The sequence below is a fragment of the Rhinoderma darwinii genome, chromosome 3, assembly GCF_050947455.1.
Source record: "Rhinoderma darwinii isolate aRhiDar2 chromosome 3, aRhiDar2.hap1, whole genome shotgun sequence".
In the NCBI taxonomy this organism is placed as follows: Eukaryota; Metazoa; Chordata; class Amphibia; order Anura; family Rhinodermatidae; genus Rhinoderma; species Rhinoderma darwinii.
In genome coordinates this window covers 241720827-241747524 of record NC_134689.1, presented here as the reverse complement: position 1 = coordinate 241747524, position 26698 = coordinate 241720827, and the positions used below count along the sequence as shown (strand labels likewise).

The 26698-nt window shown below is 41.4% G+C and overlaps 1 protein-coding gene across 8 annotated transcripts in view; it reads right to left on the bottom strand.

Annotated features, from left to right (window-relative positions):
* The window catches only part of PPP6R2 (protein phosphatase 6 regulatory subunit 2), a 206137-nt gene that overhangs the window by 127722 nt on the left and 51717 nt on the right, over positions 1-26698 (bottom strand). For all 8 annotated transcript variants that reach the window (XM_075857583.1, XM_075857588.1, XM_075857584.1 and 5 more), the window contains exons 3-4: positions 20424-20669; positions 1662-1848 (exon numbers count right to left, since the gene is read on the bottom strand). In XM_075857583.1, coding sequence (XP_075713698.1) covers positions 1662-1848; positions 20424-20650 — 414 coding nt within the window. In that variant the 5' untranslated portion in view covers positions 20651-20669. The remainder of the gene's footprint in view (positions 1-1661; positions 1849-20423; positions 20670-26698) is intronic.

Below are 26698 nucleotides of genomic sequence, written 5' to 3'. Positions count from 1 at the left end.
ATTTTTACCACTTTATGAGCGTTTTTAGCTTTATGCTAATTAGATTCATAATGCCCAAGTGGGCGTGTTTTTACTTTAGACCAAGTGGGCGTTGTAGAGAGCAGTGTATGAGGCTGACCAATCAGCGTCATGCAATTCTCTCCATTCATTTACACTGCACTAGCGATATAGATATATCATTATGTGCAGCCACATAAACACACTATAACTTTGCTGCAGTGTCCTGAACATAAAAACAGTGTCATAATGATGGCGGCTGCACGAAAATCACGCAGCTACGCATCATATGCTGCGGACACACAGAGCTTTTATGGACCTTTTACACACGCAAAACGCCTGAGGAGAGATATTCCCTCTTTCAGGCAATTTCTGGCAAGTTCAGGATTTGTTCTGATTATTCATTAGTGGGTCTAAATGACTTTCAGACAAACAATTACCATGTGCAGCTCTCCCTTTCACCAGAAAGTCCCTTTAAATGGCAAATGTACCTTGTAACGGGGAACTCCAAAATTAAATTATTCACTGTGCAATAGTAAATATACGTGGTTTTTCCCTTGAGTAATATATGTGTTTCACCTGATGAATACCAATGGGAATTTTTTTGGTTAGAGCCTAACCTTTAATGTGAGATTTATTTCTCTTTTTAGCAATTTAAGATAGTGATACAATTGGAACTCCAAAATTACATTAAAAAAAACTTCAGGCGGTTTCTGAACTTTAAGGCCCTTTAACACGGGACAGTGATCGGGCAAACAAGTGTTCATATGAACGCTTGTTCCCGATAATTTCCCTTTGTAAACAGGGCAAAGACCAGCCGATGAACGAGCAAACGCTTATGCAGCACAAAATATCATCGTTGTTGGCAGCACATCTCCCTCTGTAAACCTGGAGATGCACTGCCGTAATAATGCAAATGCATGGGGACGAGTGATTGTAGTAACAATCATTCGTCCCCATACTAAACGATCATTGCTCAGTTTAAAGGGTGCAACGAGCACCGATCGACAAGCTGTATTGTTGACACTCATTTTAAAAGTGGTAAACACAGGCGATATCTGCCCGTGTAAATCCACCTTTACACATTACTTTAGCCCATCAACTTTGCAGAAGTCCCATTGCTCTCTGTATTGCTAATACCGTAGGTCCTACTGTACACAGTCTAAAATAACTTTAAAAGTAATTTTATCCTATGAAATTAGCAGATACCTGACCTGATAAGGGAAGAACAATCCAATCAATAGTGAATAAAAAACAATAATGGGGGAATTGCTCCGACCCTTAAGGTCCTCTTACATGGCCTGATATGGGCTGTCAAAACAAGCGTTGATCAACGACACAGCTTGTTGATCGGCGCTCGTTTGCTCCTTTCAAAAGGAGCAATGATCAGTAATGTATGGGGACGAGCAGTTGTTACTACGTTCGCTATTCCTCATACATTTCTATCATGTCTACAGCACATCTCCCTGTTTACACAGGTAGATGTGCTGCCAACTATAATATTTATTGGTGCATAAATGAGCACATCAGCCAATGAACTAGCAATTGCTTCTTTATCAGCTGATCGTTGCCCGAAAACTGAAGCAGAATGACAGCACTAGCCTCCCTGCAGTTTCACAGTTCCAGTTGTTCATCAATGTAGACCAAACCCAACGATTTCTTACTTGTTCAGTTTTTCTTGCAATCAGATTTCCAATGGTCTTGCTGAAGAAACTGGCCAGCAGAGGATTAAGTGGGGGATCTTGTCGCAGAAAGTCATATAGGATGTTCAAGAGGTGCTCATCTTCACCTAGTTTATCATTAATCTGTGGCACATCACAGGTGAGCAACTCACAGGCTATGTTAGGGTACCTACAAGAAAATAAAACATGTGCTAAATATAAAGAAAACACTACTTTATGACACAATTGTACAATTTTATGTACATACAGCTTAAATGGGTATTCCCAAGATCCCATTTGTGGGTCGGTCTACTCATGAAATCATTAAACTTAGCCAATACTTGAATTTTTCTAAAATGCACGAATACAAGTAGTTATCGAGCAAGCCCAGTAACTTCTAACTTCTCCTTTGCTGTCTATGGGATCTCCATATATCAGATGTGCAGGTAAAGAATGCGCGGCTTCCCTATCCTCAACACAGATGAGCATGTTGAGAGATAACTTCAGTGTCTCTCTGTTTTTCTTCTTCCACCTGCCTCCACGCCCGTTCATCGGCTGATCGTATAGTTTATGCAGCAATAAATATTATCATTGTCGTCAGCACATGTCCCTGTGTAAACAGGGAGATGTGCTGCCGACATGATGGAAATGCATCGGGACGAACGATTGCGGTAACGATCGCTCTTCCCCATACATAACCAATCATAGCCACTTGTGAAAGGTGCAAACGAGCGCCAATCAACGAGCTGTCTCATTGATCGAAACTAGATTTCACGGCACATATTAGCCGATGTAAAAGGACCTGAACCCCTAGGCGGACCAGGACGCAACTGTACGTCCTGGCAGGAGGTTACTTCGCACACCACGACGTACAGTTACTGCGCAGCGGACACTCCACTCTTGCCGACCAGCTGTCCTTTGCCGCTGATTTTGGCAATTAACCCCTTCAATGCGGCAATAGATTGCGATTACCACATTTTAGGGGTTTCTAGCACATTGGCAGACCCCACGATTAAATTGCGAGATTTGCCGATGGTTGGCATGGCAACTGGAGGCCAAACAATGGACTCCGTGTCTGTCATGTACGGAAGCCTATCAGGAGCAGCCTACGGCAAACACTGCTTTTTTTCGTTTAATAAGTCCTTATAGGGAAAAAAGGAAAACGTTTAAAAAAAGTACACATATTTGGTATCACCGCATTCGGAATGACCCAAACTATAATGTTATTTTTCGGGCACGGTGAACACCGAAAAAAAACAAAAACGAAAAACGATGCCAGAATTGCTATTTTTTAGTCACTACCCCTCTCAAAATATAGAACACAAAGTGATCAAAAAGTCGTGTGTACCCCAAACCAGTACCAATAAAAACTACAACCTGTCCCGCAAAAAAACAAGCCCTTACACAGCTTTTTTGACTGAAAAATAAAGTTATGGCTCTCAGAATATGGTTGCACAAAAAATTTATTATTTTATAAAAAAGTGATTTTATTGTGCAAACGTTGCAAAACAAATAAAACTACATACATATTAGGGATGCACGATACATCGAAACTTCAATACTGTTTCGATACCGTGCACTCCAAGGTTTTGAGGATGTTGTTTATAAGGCGGCGGACAAAGGTGGGAACATCGTGATATGGCCAACCGACAAATATGAAAGGGAGGCCTATAGGCAATTGAGGGATAAAGATACCTGCCAAAAGTTAGCATATAACCCAGTGGGCAAATTTTCAACTGAACTATCAAAGGTTCTTAATCTAGCTTTTGAGAAAGGTTTAATTCCCAAAAATATACTTGCTGGTCTCACGGTTCAATACCCAAGGATACCTACGCTTTATTTCTTGCCGAAGGTTCACAAAAGTATGACAGACCCCCCAGGACGTCCCATAGTATCAGGGATTGGGGGACTTTGCGATCCTGTCTGTAGATTCATTGACCACTACCTCAAACCCCTAGTGGAATGCTTACCATCCCATGTTAGGGATACAACAGATGTTTTGAGAAGGATAGATGGCGTTACTCTTGACGCTGACATGTTTCTGGTGACAGTTGATATTGAATCGCTGTATACCAGCATCCGACATGGTGATGGGATTAACGCTGTGCGCTTCTTCTTGGGGATGAGCAATTGGGATGGCCCTACCTGTGAACTGGTTGTGGAGTTATTAGAATATATTCTTACGCACAATTTTTTTGTTTTCAAGGACGCTTTTTATTTACAGAAGCGGGGTACTGCCATGGGTGCGGCGTGTGCGCCGTCATATGCGAACCTGTTTCTCGCCCTCTGGGAGAGGCAGGTTTTCCTTGGTGACGGTGCGCACGCCGCTGACCATGTGCAGTGCTGGATGCGATATATAGATGATGTCCTTTTCATCTGGCAGGGGACGGAGATTGAACTTATACACTTTATGCTGGGTCTTAACACTAATGATTTGAATATAAAACTAACCTATGTTTTTGATAAACATCAGGTGGAGTTTTTGGATATCAGCATTGAGGTGGACAGCACAGGATGTCTTCAGACCGATGTGTTTCGGAAAAAGACATCCGTTAACTCCTTGTTACATGCCACCTCTGCCCACAGCCAGTCCACGATTGGGGCCGTCCCTGTTGGTCAGTTCCTAAGAATGAGGCGTATTTGCTCATCAAATGGAAACTTTGAGAGGCAATCAAGAGACCTGGAGGAGAGATTTAGAGATAGGGGATATAGCCATAGAAGCATAAAGAAGGGCTATAGAAGGGCAAAGGTTACGGATCGTAACTCAATCCTACATCCACCAAAAATGAACGCTACTAAAAAGAGTGATGATAATAATATTCGATACATCACCACATACAATAATCAGTGGCAGGCGATGAGATCTGCGCTGGAAAGACACTGGCCAATTCTACACTCAGAACCTGCCCTGGCTGATAAATTATCAAAAAAGCCACAAATGACGGCACGTAGGAGTATGAATCTAAAAGACATGCTGGTGAAAAGCCACTACGTGCCAAAAGAATGCAATTTATTTGCATCTAAAAACCCTAGACAAGGTTGTTATCCATGCGGCGACTGTGTGGCGTGCACAAATATGGTCCGTACATCCAATTTCTCCTCTATGATTGACAATAGAGAGTTTAAGATCCGATACTATATATCTTGTAGCACAACGAACGTCATATATTATGCTACATGCGGTTGTTCAAAGGTATACATCGGTCTGACATCCAGACAACTGCGGATCAGAATTAGGGAACATGTGCGCGACATAGTCGCCGCTAAGGAAATTGAAGATCTTACACTGCTCAAAACAATCCCCAGACACTTTAAAACCTATCACGCATGTGACCCAAAATCATTTAAAGCATGGGGTATAGATAGGGTGATGTGTGGTATCAGAGGTGGGGACGTCAAGAAATTGCTAGCTCAGAGGGAGTGCAAGTGGATTATCACCCTTGGAACAATGGCCCCTGTTGGTCTGAATGAGACACTTAGTTTTGCGCCCTTCCTATAATCCCTCTACCATTTTTTAAATGTTTGTGTTTTAAACTGTATGTCTATTAATTTATAATTTTCTTCTTCTAGTCTTCTACTTTGGCCACCTTTGACCATATATATTTACATTGGTCCGAGATCGATATTTCTGAAATGCCTGTCATGATGTTTGTGGGACTTCAATTCCCATTATGCGGATCTGCTCGAAATCGTGTCAAGTGTCTCTACACGTCGTTGGGATAATCTACTGCATTGTTTAACAATTTTTTTGTCATCACTGTTGTATATATGCTATTCCATATGCACTTTGATAGCTTGGGATATGGCTGGAGAAAATATACAATGTCACGGATTAATTTATATTGTGTTCCACTTTATAGTGGGATTCTCTTAATTTGTTATTTTTTTCACTGTTGATTAATTCCAGCATTGCATGTTGACAATATAACATTAATATGCTATTATAACATGGATTGTTGTTAGTGCACCTTCAATATATTTATATATAGACTTATATCATTTAATTATTTCTAATTGATGACCTCTTTTTCACCAAATTTTTCTTTCCATGCATTACATTTACCAATTGTTCACAGCACTTTGGGTTTTCACCTGTTATTTAGAATTTTTTTTTGCGATTTTGGTTTACCATATCGATCCTTCTTTACTTATTATATTATGATCGATTTCAATGAGAACCCTTTTGGACCAATGCGCGTTATAACATCTGCGCTAAATAAATTTACTGTCATTTATAACTTCGTAGCACTAAAATCTGTTTTTAAACTTACCCCCTTCTTTTCATCTTTTGATGTTGCACACCGGCCCTGCCTGTCATGTGCGTCATCGCTGGCTTTAGCTCTGTCTGCCGATTGTACTCCTCTGCGCATGCGTGGTTTCCAGAGCCGCGCATGCGTAGTGGGGACTCGGCTGTCAGGTGCGCGAGTCTCGCGATGTCTCAGTCTGACAGGCACGGCCGTGGTGATCTCATTGGTCAATCTGTAGCAGCTGACTGGATTGATCAGTGTATTTAAAGTAGAAAGACTAGGTAAAAGATAGTATACCCCTCTGAAAAAGCCATCCACGCGAAACGCGCGTCGGGGTCTCTCCGTACTCGGGAAGTCACTGAACTACAGGAACCATATGGGTTAGTAACATTCTATACTGTGCCCTATATTTTTTCACTTGCCTTTTTTTCTTGTTGCTATACTTGCTGGGAAGACTCGTCTTGTTCTATGTGGGCTTATGGAAGCACTTTTTTGGTCACTACTATAGTCCAGCTTACAATTACTTACCTAGAATATTACTATGAGTCTGGCTGTGTGTACGATGCAATTTATCTAAATTATATACTCTGGCTTTTTGCCTTTATTGCTACTCAATCGCATTCAATTTTTGCTTCAGCCCTAGCTGAAATGTCATTATTTGTCAGAAAGACCTTTTTCTTCCCGTAGCTGCATCTATAAGGAGTGGTTCCTCTATGCCACTTGGGAGGTGTACAGGTCTTGGATTTGCAGTCTAGTTTTAAATTATATGTAATTTGTATTGTCCTAATAAAGTTTATTTTTCAATGCCACTGGCAAACTTTATCCCAATAGTGTATGACTCCTTTGTTCTCAGTGTTTTCCCTATCTGCTATTGCAGCAGATAGGCGCTGCAATGTAGATTACAGTAACGTTTTTATTTTTAAAAAACGAGCATTTTTGGCCAAGTTATGACCATTTTTGTATTTATGCAAATGAGGCTTGCAAAAGTACAACTGGGCGTGTTGAAAAGTAAAAGTACAACTGGGCGTGTATTATGTGCGTACATCGGGGCGTTTTTACTTCTTTTACTAGCTGGGCGTTCTGACGAGAAGTATCATCCACTTCTCTTCAGAACGCCCAGCTTCTGGCAGATCACGCTGTGACGTCACTTCCCCAGGTCCTGCATCGTGTCAGACGAGCGAGGACACATCGGCACCAGAGGCTACAGTTGATTCTGCAGCAGCATCAGCGTTTGCAGGTAAGTAGCTACATCGACTTACCTGCAAATGCCAATGCTGCTGCAGAATCATCTGTAGCCTCTGGTGCCGATGTGTCCTCGCTCGTCTGACACGATGCAGGACCTGGGGAAGTGACGTCACAGCGTGATCTGCCAGAAGCTGGGCGTTCTGGGATGATACTTCTCGTCATAACGCCCAGCTAGTAAAAGTAGTAAAAACGCCCCGATGTACGCACATAATACACGCCCAGTTGTACTTTTACTTTTCAACACGCCCAGTTGTACTTTTGCAAGCCTCATTTGCATAAATACAAAAATGGTCATAACTTGGCCAAAAATGCTCGTTTTTAAAAAATAAAAACGTTAATGTAATCTACATTGCAGCGCCTATCTGCTGCAATAGCAGATAGGGGTTGCAAAATCTGGTGACAGAGCCTCTTTAAAATAGGACAATCGTATCGGTATTGATACACTAGATGCTGACGCTGCGCTTGCGCTTGTGCATAACTTGGCACATAGAAAAAAATTGAATCCATAGTCTAATATGAGGAGGATAAGTGCTTGTACGGAGACATATGTGCAATCAGGGGCGTAGCTAAAGGCTCATGGGCCCCGATGCAAAAATTCTTACTCGTATCAACTTGCAGAATAAAGTAAAATGTAATTTATAGCGCACAGTGAATGCCGTAAGAAATTAAGACTTTAAACCGCCAAAATCGCTGGTTTTTTTTTTGTCACCTTAGCTCTAAAGAAAAGAAAATGTAATGAAAAATTATCAAAAATTGTATGTACCAAAAAAAATGGTACCAATGAAAACTACAGCTCGTTCTGCCAAAAATAAGCCCTCACTCCGCTCAATCGACCAAAAAAATAAAAGTTGTGGCTCTCAGAATATGGGGATACAAAACAATTTATTTATTTTTTCTTTTTAACAACTTGTTTTTTGCTTTGTAAAAGTAGTAAAATATATTTAAAAAAACATGAATTTGATATCACAGTAATGGTATTGAGACGCAGATTTAATTAGTGAAGTTGTCATTTTTACCGCACAGTGAGAGCTGTAAAAACGTAACCCATAAAAACAATGGATCAATCAATTTTTTTCCCCAATTTCAGCCCGTAAATAATGATATTTTCAGTTTCCCAGTACATTATATGGTACTTTAAATGGCGTCAATAGAAACTACAACTCCTCCCGCAAAAAACAAGCCCCCACACCAGTCTATTGATGGAAAAATAAAAAAAGTTATGGCTCTTGGAAGGCAGGGAGTGAAAAACGAAAATGAAAAAGCAAAAAAAAGGATCAGTCCTTAAAGGGTTTATTAATTTCTAATAAAAAACATTTATTACCACATATGGGGTATTGCCGTACTCGGGAGAAATTGCTTTATAAATGTTGGGCGGCTTTATCTCCCTTATCCCTTGTAAAAATGAAAATATTCAACATTTTAGTGGACAAAAATGTAGATATTCATTTTCACGGCCTAATTCCACTAAATTCTGTAAAAAACCTGTGGGTTCAAAAAGCTAACTATACCCCTAGAAAAATTCCTTTTGGGGTGTAGTTTCCAAAATGGGGTCACTTTGGGGGGCTTTTCCACTGTTTTGGTCCCTCCAGGGCTTTGCAAACACGACATGGCACCGAAAACCATTCCAGCAAAATCTGCACTCCAAAATCCAAATGGCCCTCCTTCCCTTCTGAGCCCTGCCGTGGGTCCAAACAGCAGTTTATTACTACATATAGGGTATTGCCGTAATCTGGAGAAATTGCTTTACAAAAGTTGGTGTGATTTTTCTCCTTTATTTCTTCTACAAATCAAAAAAATTCTATGTTTTTTCAGAAAAAAAGTAGATTTTCATTTTCACAGACTAATTCAAATTAATTTAGCAAAAAAACTAAGTGGTCAAAATGCTAACTATACCCTTAGATAGATTCTTTGAGGGGTGTAGTTTCTAAAATGGGGTAAATTTTGGGGGCTTACACTGTTTTGGCATCACAAGGCTTCTTCAAACCGGACATGTCTTTTTTCAACCGTACAAAAACTATGTCCAACAAGTTCAACCAAGGGATGGGAAAACTGAAGTAAAATTTTTTTTACACATAAGAGCTTATATTTTTTTGTTCCTGGAAATTATCTAAGCCTTTTGTAAAGCCATCTACTGTTCCTGCTGTGACAGCTCCTGCGGTAGTCTATTCCATAGATTCACCATTCTCACAGTAAAGAAAGCTTGTCGCCTCTGCAGGTTGAACCTTTCTTTTTCCAGACGGAGGGAATGCCCCCTTTTTTTTTGAGGGGGTTTTACATGGAACAGGATTTCACCATATTTTTTGTATGTGCCATTCATATATTTATATAAGTTAATCATGTCCCCCCTTAGTCGTCTTTTTTGAAGGCTAAATAGGTTTAGTTCTTTTAATCTTTCCTCATAACCTAGATTCTCCATGCCCCTTATTAGCTTCGTTGCTCTTCTTTGTATTTTTTCTAACTCCAGGGCATCTTTTCTATGAACTGGAGCCCAGAACTGAACTGCATATTCTAGATGAGGCCTCACTAATGCTTTGTAAAGTGGTAATATTATATCCCTGTCCCGCGAGTCCATGTCTCTTTTAATACACGACAATATCTTGATGGCCTTTGAAGCAGCTGACTGACATTGCATGCTGTTATTTAGTTTATGATTTACAAGTACACCCAGCGGTGTCTAAAATATATTCTAAAAAAAGCACCCAAAATCCACTAGGTGCTCCTTTGCTTATGAGGCCTGTGCTGCAGTCAATTAGTACACAAGGGCCACATGTGGGTTATTTCTAAAATCTGCAGGATCTGGGCAATAAATATTGAGTTGCATTTCTGTGGTAAAATCTTCTGTGAATTTTTTTTTTTATTACAAATGAACTTCGGGGGAAAAAATTAAGTTCTAAAATTTCACCTCTACATTGATTTGATTCCTGTGAAATGCCTAAAGGGTTAAGAAACTTTGAGAATGCTGTTTTGAATACTTTGAAGGGTGCAGTTTCTAAAATGGGGTGATTTATGGGGACTTTCTAATATATAAGGCCCTTAAAGCGACTTCAGAACTGAACTGGTCCCTGAAAAAAGTTTTTTGTAATTTCCTTGAAAACGTGAGAAATTGCTGCTAAAGTTCTAAACGTTGTAACTTCCTAGAAAAATAAAAGGATGATCAAAAAAAACGAGTAGACATATGGGAAATGTTAACTATTAACTATTTTGTGTGGTATTACTATCTGTTTTACAAGCAGATACATTTAAATTTAGAAAAATTAGATTTTTTGCAAATTTTCCCTATATTTTGGTGTTTTTCACAAATAAATATTACATTTGTCGACCAAATTTTTTCACTAACAAAAAATACAATATGTCACGAGAAAACAATCTCAGAATCGCTTTGTTTTTTCCTCCCCACCTTCCAAAAGCCATAACTTTTTTATTTTTCCATCAATATTGCCGTATGAGGGCTTGTTTTTTGCGGGACGAGTTTTAGATTTTCACAGCACTATTTAGTGGGAAACGAGAAAAAATATATATGTGGGGTGGTATAGGAAAAAAACGGTGAATCCTCTTGTTTTTATGGCGTTCACCGTACGATAAAACTTCGTTCTGCGGATCAATACAATTACAGCGATACCAAATTTATATCGTTTTCTTTATGTTGTACTACTTTTACAAGGAAAAAAACTGATTGATAAAAATTAAATGTGAGTTTTGTCGCCATATTCTGAGAGACATAACTTTTTTATTTTTCCATCGATTTAGCGGTATGAGGGCTTATTTTTTGCGGGGCGAGCTGTAGTTTATACGGGGTACGTGAGACTTTTTCATCACTTTTTATTTCATTTTTTGTGGGAGATGAAGGGACCAAAAACAGCAATTCTGATGTTTTAAAGTTTTTATTTTTTACGGCGTTCACCGTGCGGTCTAAATAATGATATATTGTAATAGTTCAGGCTTTTACGGACCTTCGTCGATGCCAGTTAGGTTAGCTTTTTATTTTTTTTTACATTGTGCTTGAGGAAAAAATAGGAAAAGGGGGGTTTTTTGAACATTTAAAAAAAATAATAATTTGTTAAAAAAATAAATATTTTACAGTTTTTTACTTGTCCCCCTAGGGGACTTTAACCAGCGATCATTAGATCGCTTGCACGATATACTGCAATACTAATGCATTACAGTATATCGTGATTCTGACCGTTTCCTATGAAGCCCTGCGGACCTGAGGGACTTCATCAGGCCCCCAGGCCATCATGCCAACCAACGGCACCACCCGCTCTCGCCCCAGGGGGGCGTTGGGACGTTACAGGCGGTCGCCCCTATGTTTTTAGTCATTTAAATGTCGCGATAGCTATTGACCGTGGTATTTAATGGGTTAAACAAGCAGGATCGCGCTCAAACGGGATCCCGCTCGTTACCTGGAATTGTTGGCTGTAACACACAGCCGATACACTTGCTCTATGGAGCGGGCTCAGCGCGTGAGCCCGCTCCATATTTCCTCACCCCACGTGCTCTGTATATATACGGCGGATGTCGGGAAGGGGATAAGTATTCCAAAGTTATTACCACATAAATTAACACGTCAGATTTGAAAAAAATTGGCTGTGACACTGCCAAAAAAGGCAGTCTCCTGAAGGGGTTAAGTGCCGCTTGGCTGACTGATAGATGCAACTGCGCGTGTGCCACTAAAGATACACTGCAACCACCAATTAAACAGTATGATGTCATTGTTTTACCAGGAGGATTTGTCAGATGCGGTTATCGACGGCTCTTCCTTTTCCTGTGCTCTGTAACATACGAGAGTGTCTTCTCTATGTTTACAGAGCACAGGAGCAGGGAGAGTCATTGGTAAGAGCATTACATGACTCTAATACAAGTATACAAATAGTAAAGGTCCTTTTACACTAGCCAATATGAGCCATGAAAACAAGCGACGATTGACGAGACACCTCATTGATCAGCGCTTGTCTGTTCCTTTCACAAGTAGCTATGATTGGTTACGTCAGGGAGCGAGCGATTGTTACTGCGATCGCTTGTCCCCATGCATTTCCATTATGTCGGCAGCACATCTCCCGTGTCTATACAGGGAGATATGCTGCTGACAACGATAATATTGATTGCTGCATAAATGAAACGATCAGCCTATGATCGAGCGTTTGCGCGTATATCGGCTGGTCATTGCCCCATTTACAGAGGGCAATGATCTGGAACGAGCATTCGTATGAACGCTCGTTTTCCCCGATTATTGGCCCATGTAAAAGGGCCTCAAATGTTTGGGAACCTTTATGTGATACAGTATCCTTTAAAGGGGGGATGCTTTGGTGTGGAGGCGCTGGGTGTACAGACTACTGGAAGAAGCAGCATACCCAGGACACATTCATCAAATAGATGCTGAAATGCTATATCAGAAGAGACGCAGTGTGCTGCTGGGACATGTAGTTTGGCAGCGGTCAAGTTCTGCTCTATGAAGAATGCAGCACACATAGGACAAAGGGGATGTAAATACATAAAACGGCAGGACGAGGTAAGTTTATTGTAGCATGGGGCAGTCTATTTACACGTTATTATGGTACTGGGTTTATGGGAATACCCCTTTAAAAAGGTTGCAAACCAAGAATCGGCTTTCTTTTGGCTCAAAACATCCAAAAATTAGTAATGTGCTTTCTGTTCACATTGCATCGCCACGCAAAACTTTGTTCTCTCCTCCTCCACATCCATACCCCTCAATCCGAACCTCCTGCCTAATTATAGCTGCCAAAGATTCTATATAGAGAGCAAAGATGAGGGGGTAGAGAGGACAACCCTATTGGGTACCTCCGTAACAATGCCCCATTCACTTGCGCCCTAGACTGCTGGTCTTTATAAAGGGCCTTCATCTATCCGATAAATCTAGGGCCAAACCCATATACTTCTAACAAATTCCAAAGAAAGTGACATTCCACCCTGTCAAATGCCCGTCTGCCACCTAAATATTCCCATATAGATGACAAATATTATGCATAGCAGACCTTCGGGGCATAGACCCACATTGATTTCTCAAAATCTGATAAATAATAACCTTAACAAACCCATCTGCCAACACCTTTGCTAGAATTTTGGCATCTACATTTAACAACAAAATCATCCTGTAGGACTCCATTAAGGTCTCATCATTCCCGAATACTATAGCAAATTTATACATGGAGGAAGGAAGCACCCCCGTATCGCGTACCTGCCTGAAAATCTCAACCAACCTAGGCAACATTTACGTTTGAAATATCTCGAAAGGAAGAACTTCAGGTCCACGTGATTTCCCTCTTGGGGCTGGTTTAACTACTTTGCTAACCTTTCCAGCAGTGGTATCTGCTTCCTTCTCATGCACTATAAGTTTAGGGAGATGACAGAAGTCTAGATAGTCCCTTATCAATAATTCTACACCATTAAATTCAGATCTATATAGATTTTAATAAAACTTTGAAAACTCTCCTTATAAAATCCCATTTACTTACTATTTTGCACGTATCATTCTTAAAGAGGCTGTCACCACATTATAAGTGTCCTGTCTCCTACATAAGGAGATCGGCGCTGTAATGTAGGTGACCGTAATGCTTTTTATTTAAAAAAAACGATCTTTTTTTCACAACGTTAGGAGCGATTTTGGTTTATGCTGATGAGCTTTCTTAATGCCCAAGTGGGCGTACTTTTACTTTCGACCAAGTGGGCGTTGTACAGAGGAGTGCATGACGCTGACCAATCGGCATCATGCACTCCTCTCCATTCATTTACACTGCACTAGCGATATAGTTATATCACTATGTGCAGCCTCATACACAAGCCCTAACATTACTACAGTGTCCTGATAATGAATACACATGAAATCCAGCCTGGACGTCATGTGTACTCAGAATCCTGACACTTCTGACTCTTTTTTGTGAGATTCCGGCAAGTGAAACCAAATCTCGCGAGATTACGGAGCTAAACGAGATTTGGTTTCACTTGCCGGAATCTCACAAAAAAAGTCAGAAGTGTCAGGATTCTGAGTACACATGACGTCCAGGCTGGATGGTCATGTGTATTCATTATCAGGACACTGTAGTAATGTTAGGGTTTGTGTATGTAGCTGCACATAGTGATATAACTATATCGCTAGTGCAGTGTAAATGAATGGAGAGGAGTGCATGATGCCGATTGGTCAGCGTCATGCACTCCTCTGTACAACGCCCACTTGGTTGAAAGTAAAAGTACGCCCACTTGGGCATTAAGAAAGCTCATTAGCATAAACCAAAATCGCTCCTAACGTTGTGAAAAAAGATTGTTTTTTTAAATAAAAAGCATTACTGTCACCTACATTACAGCGCCGATCTCCTTATGTAGGAGATAGGGCACTTATAATGTGGTGACAGAGCCTCTTTAATAGGTGATATGACTATTGGGCCCCTTTTATTTTTAATCAGACTAGACAATCTACCGGGCCTACATAATACCTTTAATCCGAAAAAAAGGCCGCTTTTTGCACCTTCTAACCAAGAACATCCTTATATCTACCCACATCCCCCTCCCAATCCAATTTTGACGCCTCGTCCCTAAAAGACAGAAAACCAAGAGTTAAAAAAATAAATAAAAAAAAAACCCTCTTCAATTGAACAGCAGCCCCCCTTATATATGCTTTAGAAGCATCCCAGACAATCTCCCCTGAAGACAAATCATCACAGAGGTTCATAAACAGAGAGCAGAAAGGAACCAAGGAAACAGGAGGCTGGGAATCATTGTGAAATCGGTAAGGTCACTACATTGAAGATTGTATTATTAACTTTTATGGCGAAGGAATCGCTATAAAGTAATGAAAAACTAGAGATGTATTGATGATAAACATAAAAAATAGCAATTGATTATTAAACACAGTGATTAGGACCAGGGTCGTAGCTAAAGGCTCATGGACCCGGGTGCAAGAATTCAGCTTGGGCCCCCCTACCCCTCCCCAACACCACCATCATCATCAGACCCCTGCGCGCGCCTATGCCCAGACGCCTTGCCCAACAGCCCCCATAGTGTAATGCTCCCATAGCTGCCCCCACAAAATATAATGCCCCATAATGTATAATACCCAACCGTAACAGCCCCATACCGTATAATGCTCCCCATATCACATATCAGCCCCCTACAGTATAATGCCCCACATAGCTGCCCCCATACATTAGTGCCCCCCATCTAGTATAATGCCCCCATATCAGCTCCCCATACAGTATAATGCCCCCATATCAGCTCCCCATACAGTATAATGCCCCCCATATCAGCTCCCCACAGTATAATGCCGCCCATATGAGCTCCCCATATAGTATAATGCCCCTCCATATCACCTCCCCATACAGTATAATGCCTCCCATATCAGCCCCCATACAGTATGCCGCCTCCATACGAGCTCCCAATGCAGTATAATGCCCCCCATATGAGCTACCAATACAGTATAATGCCTCCCATATCAGCCCCCCATACAGTATAATGCCCCGCATATGAGCTACCCATACAGTATAATGCCCCATATAGTATAATTCCCCCATATCAGCCCCCATGCAGTATAATGCCTCCCCCCGCAATATCAGCCCCCCCCATACAGTATAATGCCCCATCATGGAGTATAATGCCCCCCCATACAGTATAATGCCCCCATATGTGCATAATAGAAAAATAGCAGAATTACTTACCTATTCCCGCTCCCACGTCGGGTGGAGGATCGTTCGCCTCCTCCGGTGTGTGCTATGAGTGACTCGGCGCAAAGAGGCGCGATGATGTCACTACATCCCGTCTGCCTGTGTCGAGTCGCTCAGGGCATAGTGAATGCTGGATCAAGGAGACGTCAGCTCCTTGCTCCAGCATTGAATGGAACCGAGACATCGGTGAGTGACTCGCGACCCCCCGGAGGTCTTCACACGAATCCCCAGGGGGACGCGACACACAGTGTGTAATGTATTGTATTGTGCAGTTTGCGGTGGAGACAGGAGGGGGGGCTGTCATTTAACGGGCCCCCCCTCTCCACCGCAAACAGCACAATACATTACAAGGCAACACAATACATCACAACACAATACATTACAAGCCAACACAACACAACACAATACAGACTCTGCAACTCACCTGGAGTCCTCCGCACCGACTCTTCCACTGCACTGGCTGGAAGACGTGTCACGTGACAACACGGTCACATGGTACACTAAGTGTACCATGTGACCGTAACCAGGAAGTGCCGGCTTCACGGCACAGAAAATGAATTTAAACAAGCATGTGGTATGGCAACGGGGGCCCCCCAGGCTTAGGGGCCCGGTCGCAACTGTGACCGCTGCGACCCCTATAGCTACGCCACTGATTAGGACAAACAATTATATATTTTTTTAAAGATGCACGTCAAGTTGAGAGGGGTTGTAACATACATAGTTTGACATTAATTCGAAAGCAAAAAAACAAAAACAAAACATGAATTAGTTCAATCTCAATCAGTTTCTTTAACCCCTTCAGGACACAACCTGTTTGCCTTGTGGACACAGATGATTTTTTTCAAATCTGATATGTTGTAATAACTCTGGAATGCTTTTACCTATCCAAGCGATTCTGAGATTGTTCTCTCGTGACATATTGTACTTTATGTTAGTGAAAAAATTTGGTCGATAAATTCAATATATATTTGTGAAAAACTCAATGTTTTTCCGAAAATTTGCAAATACTTGCATTTTTCTAAATTTAAAAGTATTTGCTTGTAAAACAGTAATACCACACAAAATAGTTACTAGTTAACATCCCCCATATGTCTCATTTATGTTTGCATCTTTTTTTCCCACGTCCCTTTATTTTTCTAAGACGTTACAAGGCTTAGAACTTTAGCAGCAATTTCTCAGATTTTCAAGAAAGTTTCAAAAGGCTATTTTTTCAGGGACCAGTTCAGTTCTGAAGTGCCTTTGATGGCATTATATATTAGAAAGTCCCCATAAATCACCCCATTTTGAAAACCGCACCCCTCAAAGTATTCAAACCCACATTCAGAAAGTATTTTAACCCTTTAAGCGTTTCACAGGAATTAAGGCAATGTAGAGGTGAAATGTACAAATTTCATTTTTTTTTGCCAAGTACAGTAAAAAATAGTGTAGTACCGTGTTAGCCAGAGACAATATGAAATGTTAAATACTTTTGTGTCAAAAAAGACAAAAGTATAATAGGTATGATACCTTTATTGGCTAACCATAAAAGTTCTATATGAAAGCTTTCAGAGCACAGAGGCTCCTTCTTCAGGCAGTTTACAAATGAATGACTTAGAAAAAAGCACAACATTTAGATGTTACACAAAGACAATTAATACATGAAGTGCCAAAATTCATTTGTAATAAAAAAAAAATCTGTAACATAGAAGGTTTTACCAGAGAAACGCAACTCAATATTTATTGCCAATATTCTGCAGTTTTTTGAAATATCCAACATGTGTCCTAATGGACCGAAACACCGGCCTCAGAAGCAAAGGAGCACCTGGTGGATTTTGGGGCCTCCTTTTTTATTTTAAGCACCATGTCAGGTTTGAAGAGGTCTTGTGGTACCTAAACAGTCGAAACCCCCGAAAAGTGACCCCATTTTGGAAACTACACCCCTCAATGCATTTTTCTAGGGGTATAGTTAGCATTTTGACCCCACAGTTTTTTTTTGCAGAATTTAATGGAATTAGTCTGTGAAGATGAAAATCACCTTTTTTTCTGTGGAAACATAGAATTTTTTAATTTTTACAAGGAATAAAGTAGAAAATGCACCCCAACATTTGTAAAGCAATGTTCCCGATTATGGTAATACCCCATATGTGGTAATAAACTGCTATTTGGTCCCACTGAAGGGCTCAGAAGGGAAGGAGCGCCTTTTGGATTTTGGAGCGCAGATTTTGCTGGATTGGTTTTCAGTGCCATGTCGGGTTTGCAATGCCCCAGAGGGACCAAAACAGTGGAAACCCCTCAAAAGTGACCCTATTTTTGAAACTACATCCCTCAAGGAATTTTTCTAGGGGTATAGTGAGCATTTTGACCCCACAGGTTTTTGTAGAATTTCGTGGAATTAGGCCGTGAAAATGAATATCTACATTTGTGTCCACTAAAATGTTGAATGTTTTAATTTTTACAAGGGATAAAAGAGGAAAAGCACCCCAGCATTTGTAAAGCACTTTCTGCCGATTACGGCTATATCCCACATGTGGTCATAAATGGGTTTTTTTAATTAGAAATTAATTAACCCTTTCAGGACTGATCCTTTTTTGCCTTTTCATTTTCATTTTTTATTCCCCGCCTTCCAAGAGCCATCATTTTTTATTTTTCCGTCAATAGATCGGTGTGAGGGCTTATTTTTTGCGGGAAGAGTTGTAGTTTCTATTAACACCATTTAAAATACCATAAAATGTACTGGGAAATTGGGAAAAAATTGTTTGCGGGCTGAAATTGGAAAAAACTGTGATTTTGGGGTTTTGTTTTTAAGTCTTTCACCGTGCGGTAAAAAAGGACAACTTTAGTTTTATACTGCGTATCAATACGATTACGGTGATACCAAATTTATATAGTTTTTTTTATATTTTACTACTTTTACAAAGAAAAGACTATTTGTTAAAAAAAATTAAATTGTTTTGTATCATCACATTCTGACATCCAGCACTTTTTTAATTTTTTAGTCGATTGAGAGGTCTGGGGGCTTATTTTTGGTGGGACGAGCTGTAGCTTTTATTGGTACCATTTTATAGTACATACATCTTCCTGATTACTTTTTACATCTTTTTTAGAGATAAGGCGACCAAAAAACAGCAATTCTGGAGTTTTAAATTCTTTATTTCTTACAGCGTTCACCGTGCGCAATAAATTACGTTTTACTTTATTCTTCGGGTTGGTACGATTACGGCGATACCATATGTGTATCGTTTTTGCAGCGTTTGCACAATAAAATGACGTTTCTATAAAATAATTTATTTTCTGAGACACCATATTCTGAGCCGTAACTTTTTTATTTTTTAGTCAAAAAAAGCCGTGGGAGGTCTTGTTTTTTGCGGGACGGGTTGTAGTTTTTATTGGTACTATCTTGGGGTAAATGCGACTTTTTGATCACTTTTTATTCTATATCTTGAGAGGGTTGGTGACCAAAAAAAAGCGATGCTGACAGTTTTCCGTTTATTTTGTTTACGGCATTCACTGTGCGGAAAAAAATAACATTACAGTTTCATAGTTTGGGTCGTTACAAATGCGGTGATACCAAATATGTGTACTTTTTTTTTTTTTTTTTGTAACGGTTACATTTTATTCCTATAATAAATGACTTCTTATAGGAAAACAAAAACTTTTATTTTTACACTTTTATAAAACATTTTTATTAACTTTTTACACTTTATTTTTTTTAGCTGCAGCTCTGATCGCTGCAAGAATACATTACACTACCTAGGTAGTGTAACATATTCCAACTGTCAGTGTGGCGTCACAGTCATTCTGACAGTAAGTCTGCGAGGACCAGCCAGATCTGGTCCTCATAGGCTTCCATACATGCCAGACCCGAAGGCCGTTGCCTGGCCTCCGGATGCCATCAGAAGCATCAGCAACCCCTACAATTGCATGGGGGCTGCTGATGTGCTACAAACCCCCTAAATGCGGTGATCGCAATCGAGCCCCGCATGTAACGGGTCAATTGCCGAAATTAGCGGCGATGAGCCGCTAATCGGCAACACTGGAGTGTCAGCTGTCGGGCACAGCTGACCTCCCAGTTCCCGATGCACACCTTGTCGCCGACAGTGTGCATCGGGAATGACACAGTGACTTCCTGTCACTCTGACAGGAAGCCCATCAGGACCAGCCGGAGGTTGGTCCTGATGGACTTCCGTCCATGGCAGACACAGAGGCCATTGTTTGGCTTCCGTTTGCCATGCTATCGGCAAACCCCGCGATTTCGGACCGGGGTCTGCCGATATGCTAGAAACCCCTAAAATATGGCGATTGCAACCGATCGTTGCATTTAAGGGGTTAATTCGCCAAAATCAGCGGCAAAGGACCGCTGGCCGGCAAGAGTGGAGTGTCCGCTGTCGGCAAGAGCTGACCTCCCGGTTCCCAGTGCACACTGTCGCCGACAGTGTGCACCAGAAACAACTCCGTAACTATACGTCCTCGTGCGGGAAGTAACCTCCCGCGACGACGTATAGTTACTTACTCGTGCGGAATGGTGGTTAAACGGACTAAAATTACTTCTAATATAGCATTTCCTACAAATACACTGTATTAGGGTCATCAATTCATAAGCAAAAGTGATGTCTAATTTTACTTACTTAAAGCGGACTCTCTCATCCATATCATCAGGAGGTTGTTGCGTAATGAGCTGTACAAGTTGCTCCATGCATTGCGGCTGACAAAGAAAATCCAAAAGCCGCTGGTTCTGGGCTTTGCACTCTTGGAGCAGGTCATCTTCATCCATTAATTCTAGCAGGGTTACATCCTCCTTTTCCAGGAGTTTGTCCACGTGTGATGTTGTGTTGAGGTCAAACTTCCAGAACATGGTAACAAAGTACTCCTTGCTAAAGTTAAAACAAAAATAAAATATTATAAAATTGTTGCTAATAACTAATCTCATAAACTTCATGGAAGATAGAAATATCATCACCTCTTACCACCTAATGTTCTTATCACTACCCCGAATGTGCTTATAACTATACATACATTCGTTAAAGTCAGGGTATCATTGAGAAATCATTGAGATTTTCATTTAAGAGTAACAGTCGTTTCAACGAACTTTACATAAAATCAATTGTACAAAGCTGGATAAGAGATGTTTTTATATAATTTTATGACAGAAAAAAAAAAACTGACTCCTCTCCTGTTTCCACCTGCATCCTACAGTGATAATGATCACTGAACAGGAGCAGGATTATAGCTGCTGTCTATATTTGTCTATGAAAAAGGGAGGGAGGAGTAGGGAGCTGCTGCATAGAGAATGAGGCAGAGAAACACAAACAGACGCTGCTGCAGCTTCTAGTAAGTATTATACTATCTCACCTCAGTGCTGGATTCACAGCAACACCGCTCAGGACATCTCTTTACTGTCCTCCATGCTGCTGCTGCTTCTGAGTGTGTATGTGAAAGAGATAGGGGAGAAGGATCCCCTCTACTCTGTGTGTGCTCTGCATGGGAGATATCATAGTAGCTAGTCTAGACTCCTCCCCCTCTGGAGTGGAGTTTAGGGACAACTGAGAACTAGATAAGGAGCTTACAGATGGGGAAAACTGTTCAATGTAGAATATAAGTCATAATGGTCAAAAATAGCGTTACACGTACACATAGTGACTTATTCTGAAAATTCACCTGATATGACAGGTACTGTTTTAAATCAGGTTTAAGAAAGTTGTTTTTTTTACATTTAATGCAACTATCCATATAAAAAAAATAAAAATAATTTGATTTCAGATTGCCCACTGGAGAACAACATAACCTGACACATGTGCAGCTCACTTTCCACACTAAGGGTATGTTCACATGCTTAGCAAAAAACATCTGAAAATACAGAGCTGTTTTCAAGGGAAAACAGCTCCGGCTTTTCAGACGTTTTTTAAGCCACTCGCGATTTTCACGGCCGTTTTTGGAGCGGTTTTCAATAGAGTCTATGAAAAACAGCTGCAAAAATGTCCCAAGAAGTGGCCTGCACTTCTTTTTCACGGCCGTTTTTCAAACGGCCCGTCGGAACTCCGCCTAAGGGTATGTACACACGGCCTATTTTCGTCCGTTTTTCGGGCTGTAAACGAGTGAAAAATCAAGCAGAACGCCTCCAAACATCTGCCCATTGATTTCAATGGGAAAAACGGCGTTCTGCTTGATTTCACGCGTTTACAGCCCGAAAAACGGACGAAAATAGGCCGTGTGTACATACCCTTAGGCGGAGTTCATACGGGGAAGATCTGCTGCGTAAAAGCACGCAGCGTATCCACCCCATGCGCCGCAATATCCGCTGCGGAAAACTGTAGCACTTAGACTTATGACGTTTCATCCCAGGGGACCGCTGCAGCCGCGGTCACATGGGATGAAGCGTCATCCCAGGAGGCCGGCCTTCTGACGTCATCCAGGCCGGCCTCTTGGGATGAGGTTTCATCCCATGTGACCGCCGCTACAGCCTTGTGATTGGCTGCAGCGGTTAAATAGTATAAAACGTCATCCCAGGAGGACAGCCTGGAGGACAAATCAGACTCCTGGGTAAGTATAAGATTTAATTTTTTTTCTGAGTTGCGTTTTTTTGGCAGAATCGCTGCGAACCCGCCATAAAAAAACGCAACAACTGCTATTTGTTGCGGGTTTTAAAGGAACAGTGTCATCACAAATAAATTTTTTATATGTTAAAGATGTTAGTGCTTTAATAAAAACGTTTATATTCATTTGTGTGTTTGTGTTTTACTTTTTCTTATTTTTACACTTTTTCTTCACCTATGGGGGCTGCCATTTTTTGTTCCATTTCTGTGTGTGTCGATTAACGACACACACAGACATGGAATACGGCAGCCACAGTCCCATAGGGACTGTGAACGGCTCCCGTCCCATTGACTGCCGTGTACGGCGTCTGTGTGGGAACTGCGCATGCGCCGCTCCCACACAGTCCTATTCGAAATTGGCGCCGTCCGGCGCCATTTTCCTGTGGACCGGAAGTCGCGGCCGGACAGTAATATTACTACTTCCGGTCGCGGCTTCCGGACTTGTGCACATGGAACAGCGGCAGCAAACGGAGCGGACGGGCCGGAGGGAGCCGCGGCGGCAGGAGCAGGTAAGAGATTTCAATGTATGTTAGTGTTTGTGTGTGTTTACTACTGTATGTAAACCTACTACACTGTGGGTTACCTCAAAAAATGGCGACACACAGTGTAGGAGGTTAAACCTTTCAAACCCCTCGTTTATCCCGGCACTAGCCAGGATAAAGGAGGGGGGGATGCTGAGAGCTCACTAGAGCGAGGGCTTTTAACCCAATGTTGCAATGCTGCAATTTTGGGAACTAGCTCCATCTAGTGACCAAAAATGGGTAGTATTATAAATTAGAAAAAATTTATAATATTTCCTGACTCGCGAAAAAAATAAAAAAAATTTGAACAATGTTTAATCACCCACACACTAAATGTTTAATTTTTAAAAAAAAAACATGTTTTTCTGGCAACACATTCCCTTTAACTCCCATTCAATTCAATGGGGAAAACCCGCAACAAACAAGCAGCGTTTATGCAAATACAATTGACATGCTGCGGAATAAAATTCTGCACCTTGCTGGAAATCTCACAGAAAAGAGTCAGAAGTGTCAGGATTCTGAATACACATGACGTCCAGGCTGGACGGTCATGTGTATTCATTATCAGGACACTTGATTAACGTTAATCTCTGTGTATGTGGCTGCACATCGCTGCTGTGTAAATGAATGGAGAGGAGTGTATGACACTGACTGGTCACTGATTGGTCAGCGTCATACACGTAAACACGCCCAGTTAAAAACACAATACACGCCCAGTTGGACATAACGAAAAAAAAACGCCCAATTGTCCATTTCAAAGCTCATTTGCATATATATATATATATATATATATATATATATATATATATATATATAAATAAAATAGCTCATAATTTGCCCAAAAATTAACGTTTTAAAAAAAAACAAAAAAAACTTTACTGTTATCTACATTGCAGCGTTCATCACATGCAATAGGATAGGGATTTGAGAATCTGGTGACAGAGCCTCTTTAAACCATTTGCACTGGATCCGTCACCATTGAAATAAATGGTGATGCAAACGGAAACCTGTGGTTTCCGTTTGGATTCTGCTCATGGGTTCCCAACAGAAAGCTCAGACGGAACCCATGAACGATGACCCGACGCAGATGTGAACGAAGCCTTAGATGTGATAGATTCCAGGTGGATTCTGCGTGTCAGAGACACCCAGGACACGATGACACTGAACGCATCAGTCCCGGGGACCTGACGGGAGCAGGATTTAGCTATAGATACAGCTGCTCTGTACACAGGATACAGAGCAGCTGTATCTCAAAAAGTAAAACTAGTTTTCAATAAAGACTAAATTAAAATGTTACACCAAACACACTAACTTGTTTATTAAAAAGATAATGCCCATCAAAGGTTTACTTCGCTTTTAATGCTAGATAAAGGCTCTTTTAGAAGTGTATTCGGTCATGTGTTCTTTAATCAGTATAGAATGAAAAGTTACGTTATGAACAGTATCTTTTTAACATTGCGTGTGTTTCAATTAATCAAATCTCTACTTGCTGTGAGGGAATAAATATTTAGTTTTTGCATTAAGACGTGAAAACTCTTACTGACCTTGTCACCCTTCTTGGTTTGGTACAATTAGTCACTCTAGTCAAATGCTATTATTCCAGAGTCCAGTATAGGATAAATATTTTTCCAGGTCTATACTAAGAGTGGTCAAACATTTTCAGTATGGGGTTTACTTTTTGTGGAGCATGAGGAAATATGCTAGTGGACAAGGAGCAGGTACATACAGTTGCAAGAAAAAATAAATGAACCCTTTAGAATAACCTAGATTTCTGCATTGATTACGAACAAAATGTGGTCTGATTATTATCCAAGTCACAATTCTAGAAAAACACAATATAACTAAACTAATAACCCACAAACCGTTACACTGTTCAAGTCTTTTATTGAGCACATTGAGTAAACATCCACAGTGCAGGGAGAAAAAGTGAACCCTTGAATTTAATAACCTGTAGATTCCACGTTTTCGGGAATCAACTTCAAACGTTTACTGTAGCTGCAATTAAAATTTTAACGTTGAGGAGGAATTTTGGAAGATTCCTCCCTGCAAATGTGGTTCAAAATTCCTGGGATGCCTTGCATGCACAGCCCTCTTCAGGTCTGACTTGGCAACTCCAAAACACAAATATTTTTCTCTTTTTCAACCATTCTTTAGTTGATTTACTTGTGCGATTTGGGTCATTGTCTCCTTGTATCACTTAATGTCTCTTCGGCTTGGACTGCTACCCTGACATTCTCCTGTAAAATGTTTTGCTACACATTTGAATTCATTATTCCCTCAATGATCTCAAGGCGTCCAGGGACGGAGGCCGAAAAGTAGCCCAAAACCATGAAGCTTCCTCCACCATGGTTCACAGTCAGTATGAGGTTTTGCTGTTGATGTGTTTTTTATCCTCCAACAGGGCACTACTAAGAGTTCTGCTGTCAGGGGCTCAGACAATAATTGAACTAAGGAGGGGGCCTGCCAGCCGCTGCTGCTATTTGCCACAGCCTCTCCGCCTCTGGGCTCTGCAGATAGCAGAAATTCACGAATGTGGCAAAGGGGGGGAGGGGTGCAGCAGTGGCCCCCTGTCATTCGGGCCTGGCCGATGCCGCCCGCTCGTAAACTTCTGCTATCGGAAGAGCATCCCGCCCGCTCGTTCGCCCGCCCCCTCTTCTACGGACCTTCTCTTCCACATCAACGTAATACTGCGTAGTTGCGTGGAGGAGGAGGTGTTAAGTCCCAATTTGTAATGCAGTGGCGGGCGTTCTCGGAGCCCACCACTACTTTCTGGAGCCTGGACCTGTGTGCTGGAGTTGGAGGCATGGATCATCGCCGGGAGCCAGGACAATGACTGGAGTGAGAGCCAGCAGCTCTTCTGACACAGTGAGTAAAGTGTCTGAAATTGCTGAATAAGGGCTTGTCCACACATGGCATAAATACTGCGGATTTTCAGCAACGTATTTAGTTGCAGAAAATCTGCAGCATAATACAGTAGCAGCAAGAAATCTCATCCACACGCTGCGTAAGTGATATGCGGAGATTCGGCACACAAATTGACCTTCGGTGTGATTCTTTAAGCCGCAGCATGTCAATTGTGTATGCTGAATCGCCGCTATTTTGTTGCGGCTTTTCCCCCATTGAATTCAATGGGGATCTAAAATTCACAACAAACAGTCAAGAGTTGCGACTTTTGCAGCAGGATCGTAGCGATTACACCGCAAAAATAGCAAACTTCAGAGAACAAACAAACATCTTATACTTACTTCTGACATTCTGCAGGCCAGCCTCCTGGGATGACGTTTCATCCCACGTGACCGCCGCTGCAGCCAATCACAGTCTGCAGCGTTCTCCTGGGATGAAACGTCATAAGTCTAAGTGCTAGTTTTCCACAGCGGATATTCCGGGCGAAAAATTGCGGTTTTTCGCCCGGAATTCCCTGCGGCGCACAGGGTGGATACGCTGCGTGCTTTTACGCAGCATATCTGACCCGTGTGAACACAGCCTAAGTGTGGAAAGTGAGCTGCTGTTGTTCTCCAGTGGGCAATTTGAAAACTAAAATATTTCAGTTTTTTTTTTATATGGATAGTAAAAAATATAATCTTTCTTAAACATGATTTAAAACAGTACCGGACATGACAGAGGTGAATTTTCAGAGTGCGCGTGTGTGAGAGTGCGCGTGTGTGAGAGTGCGCGTGTGTGAGAGTGCGCGTGTGTGAGAGTGCGCGTGTGTGAGAGTGCGCGTGTGTGAGAGTGCGCGTGTGTGAGAGTGCGCGTGTGTGAGAGTGCGCGTGTGTGAGAGTGCGCGTG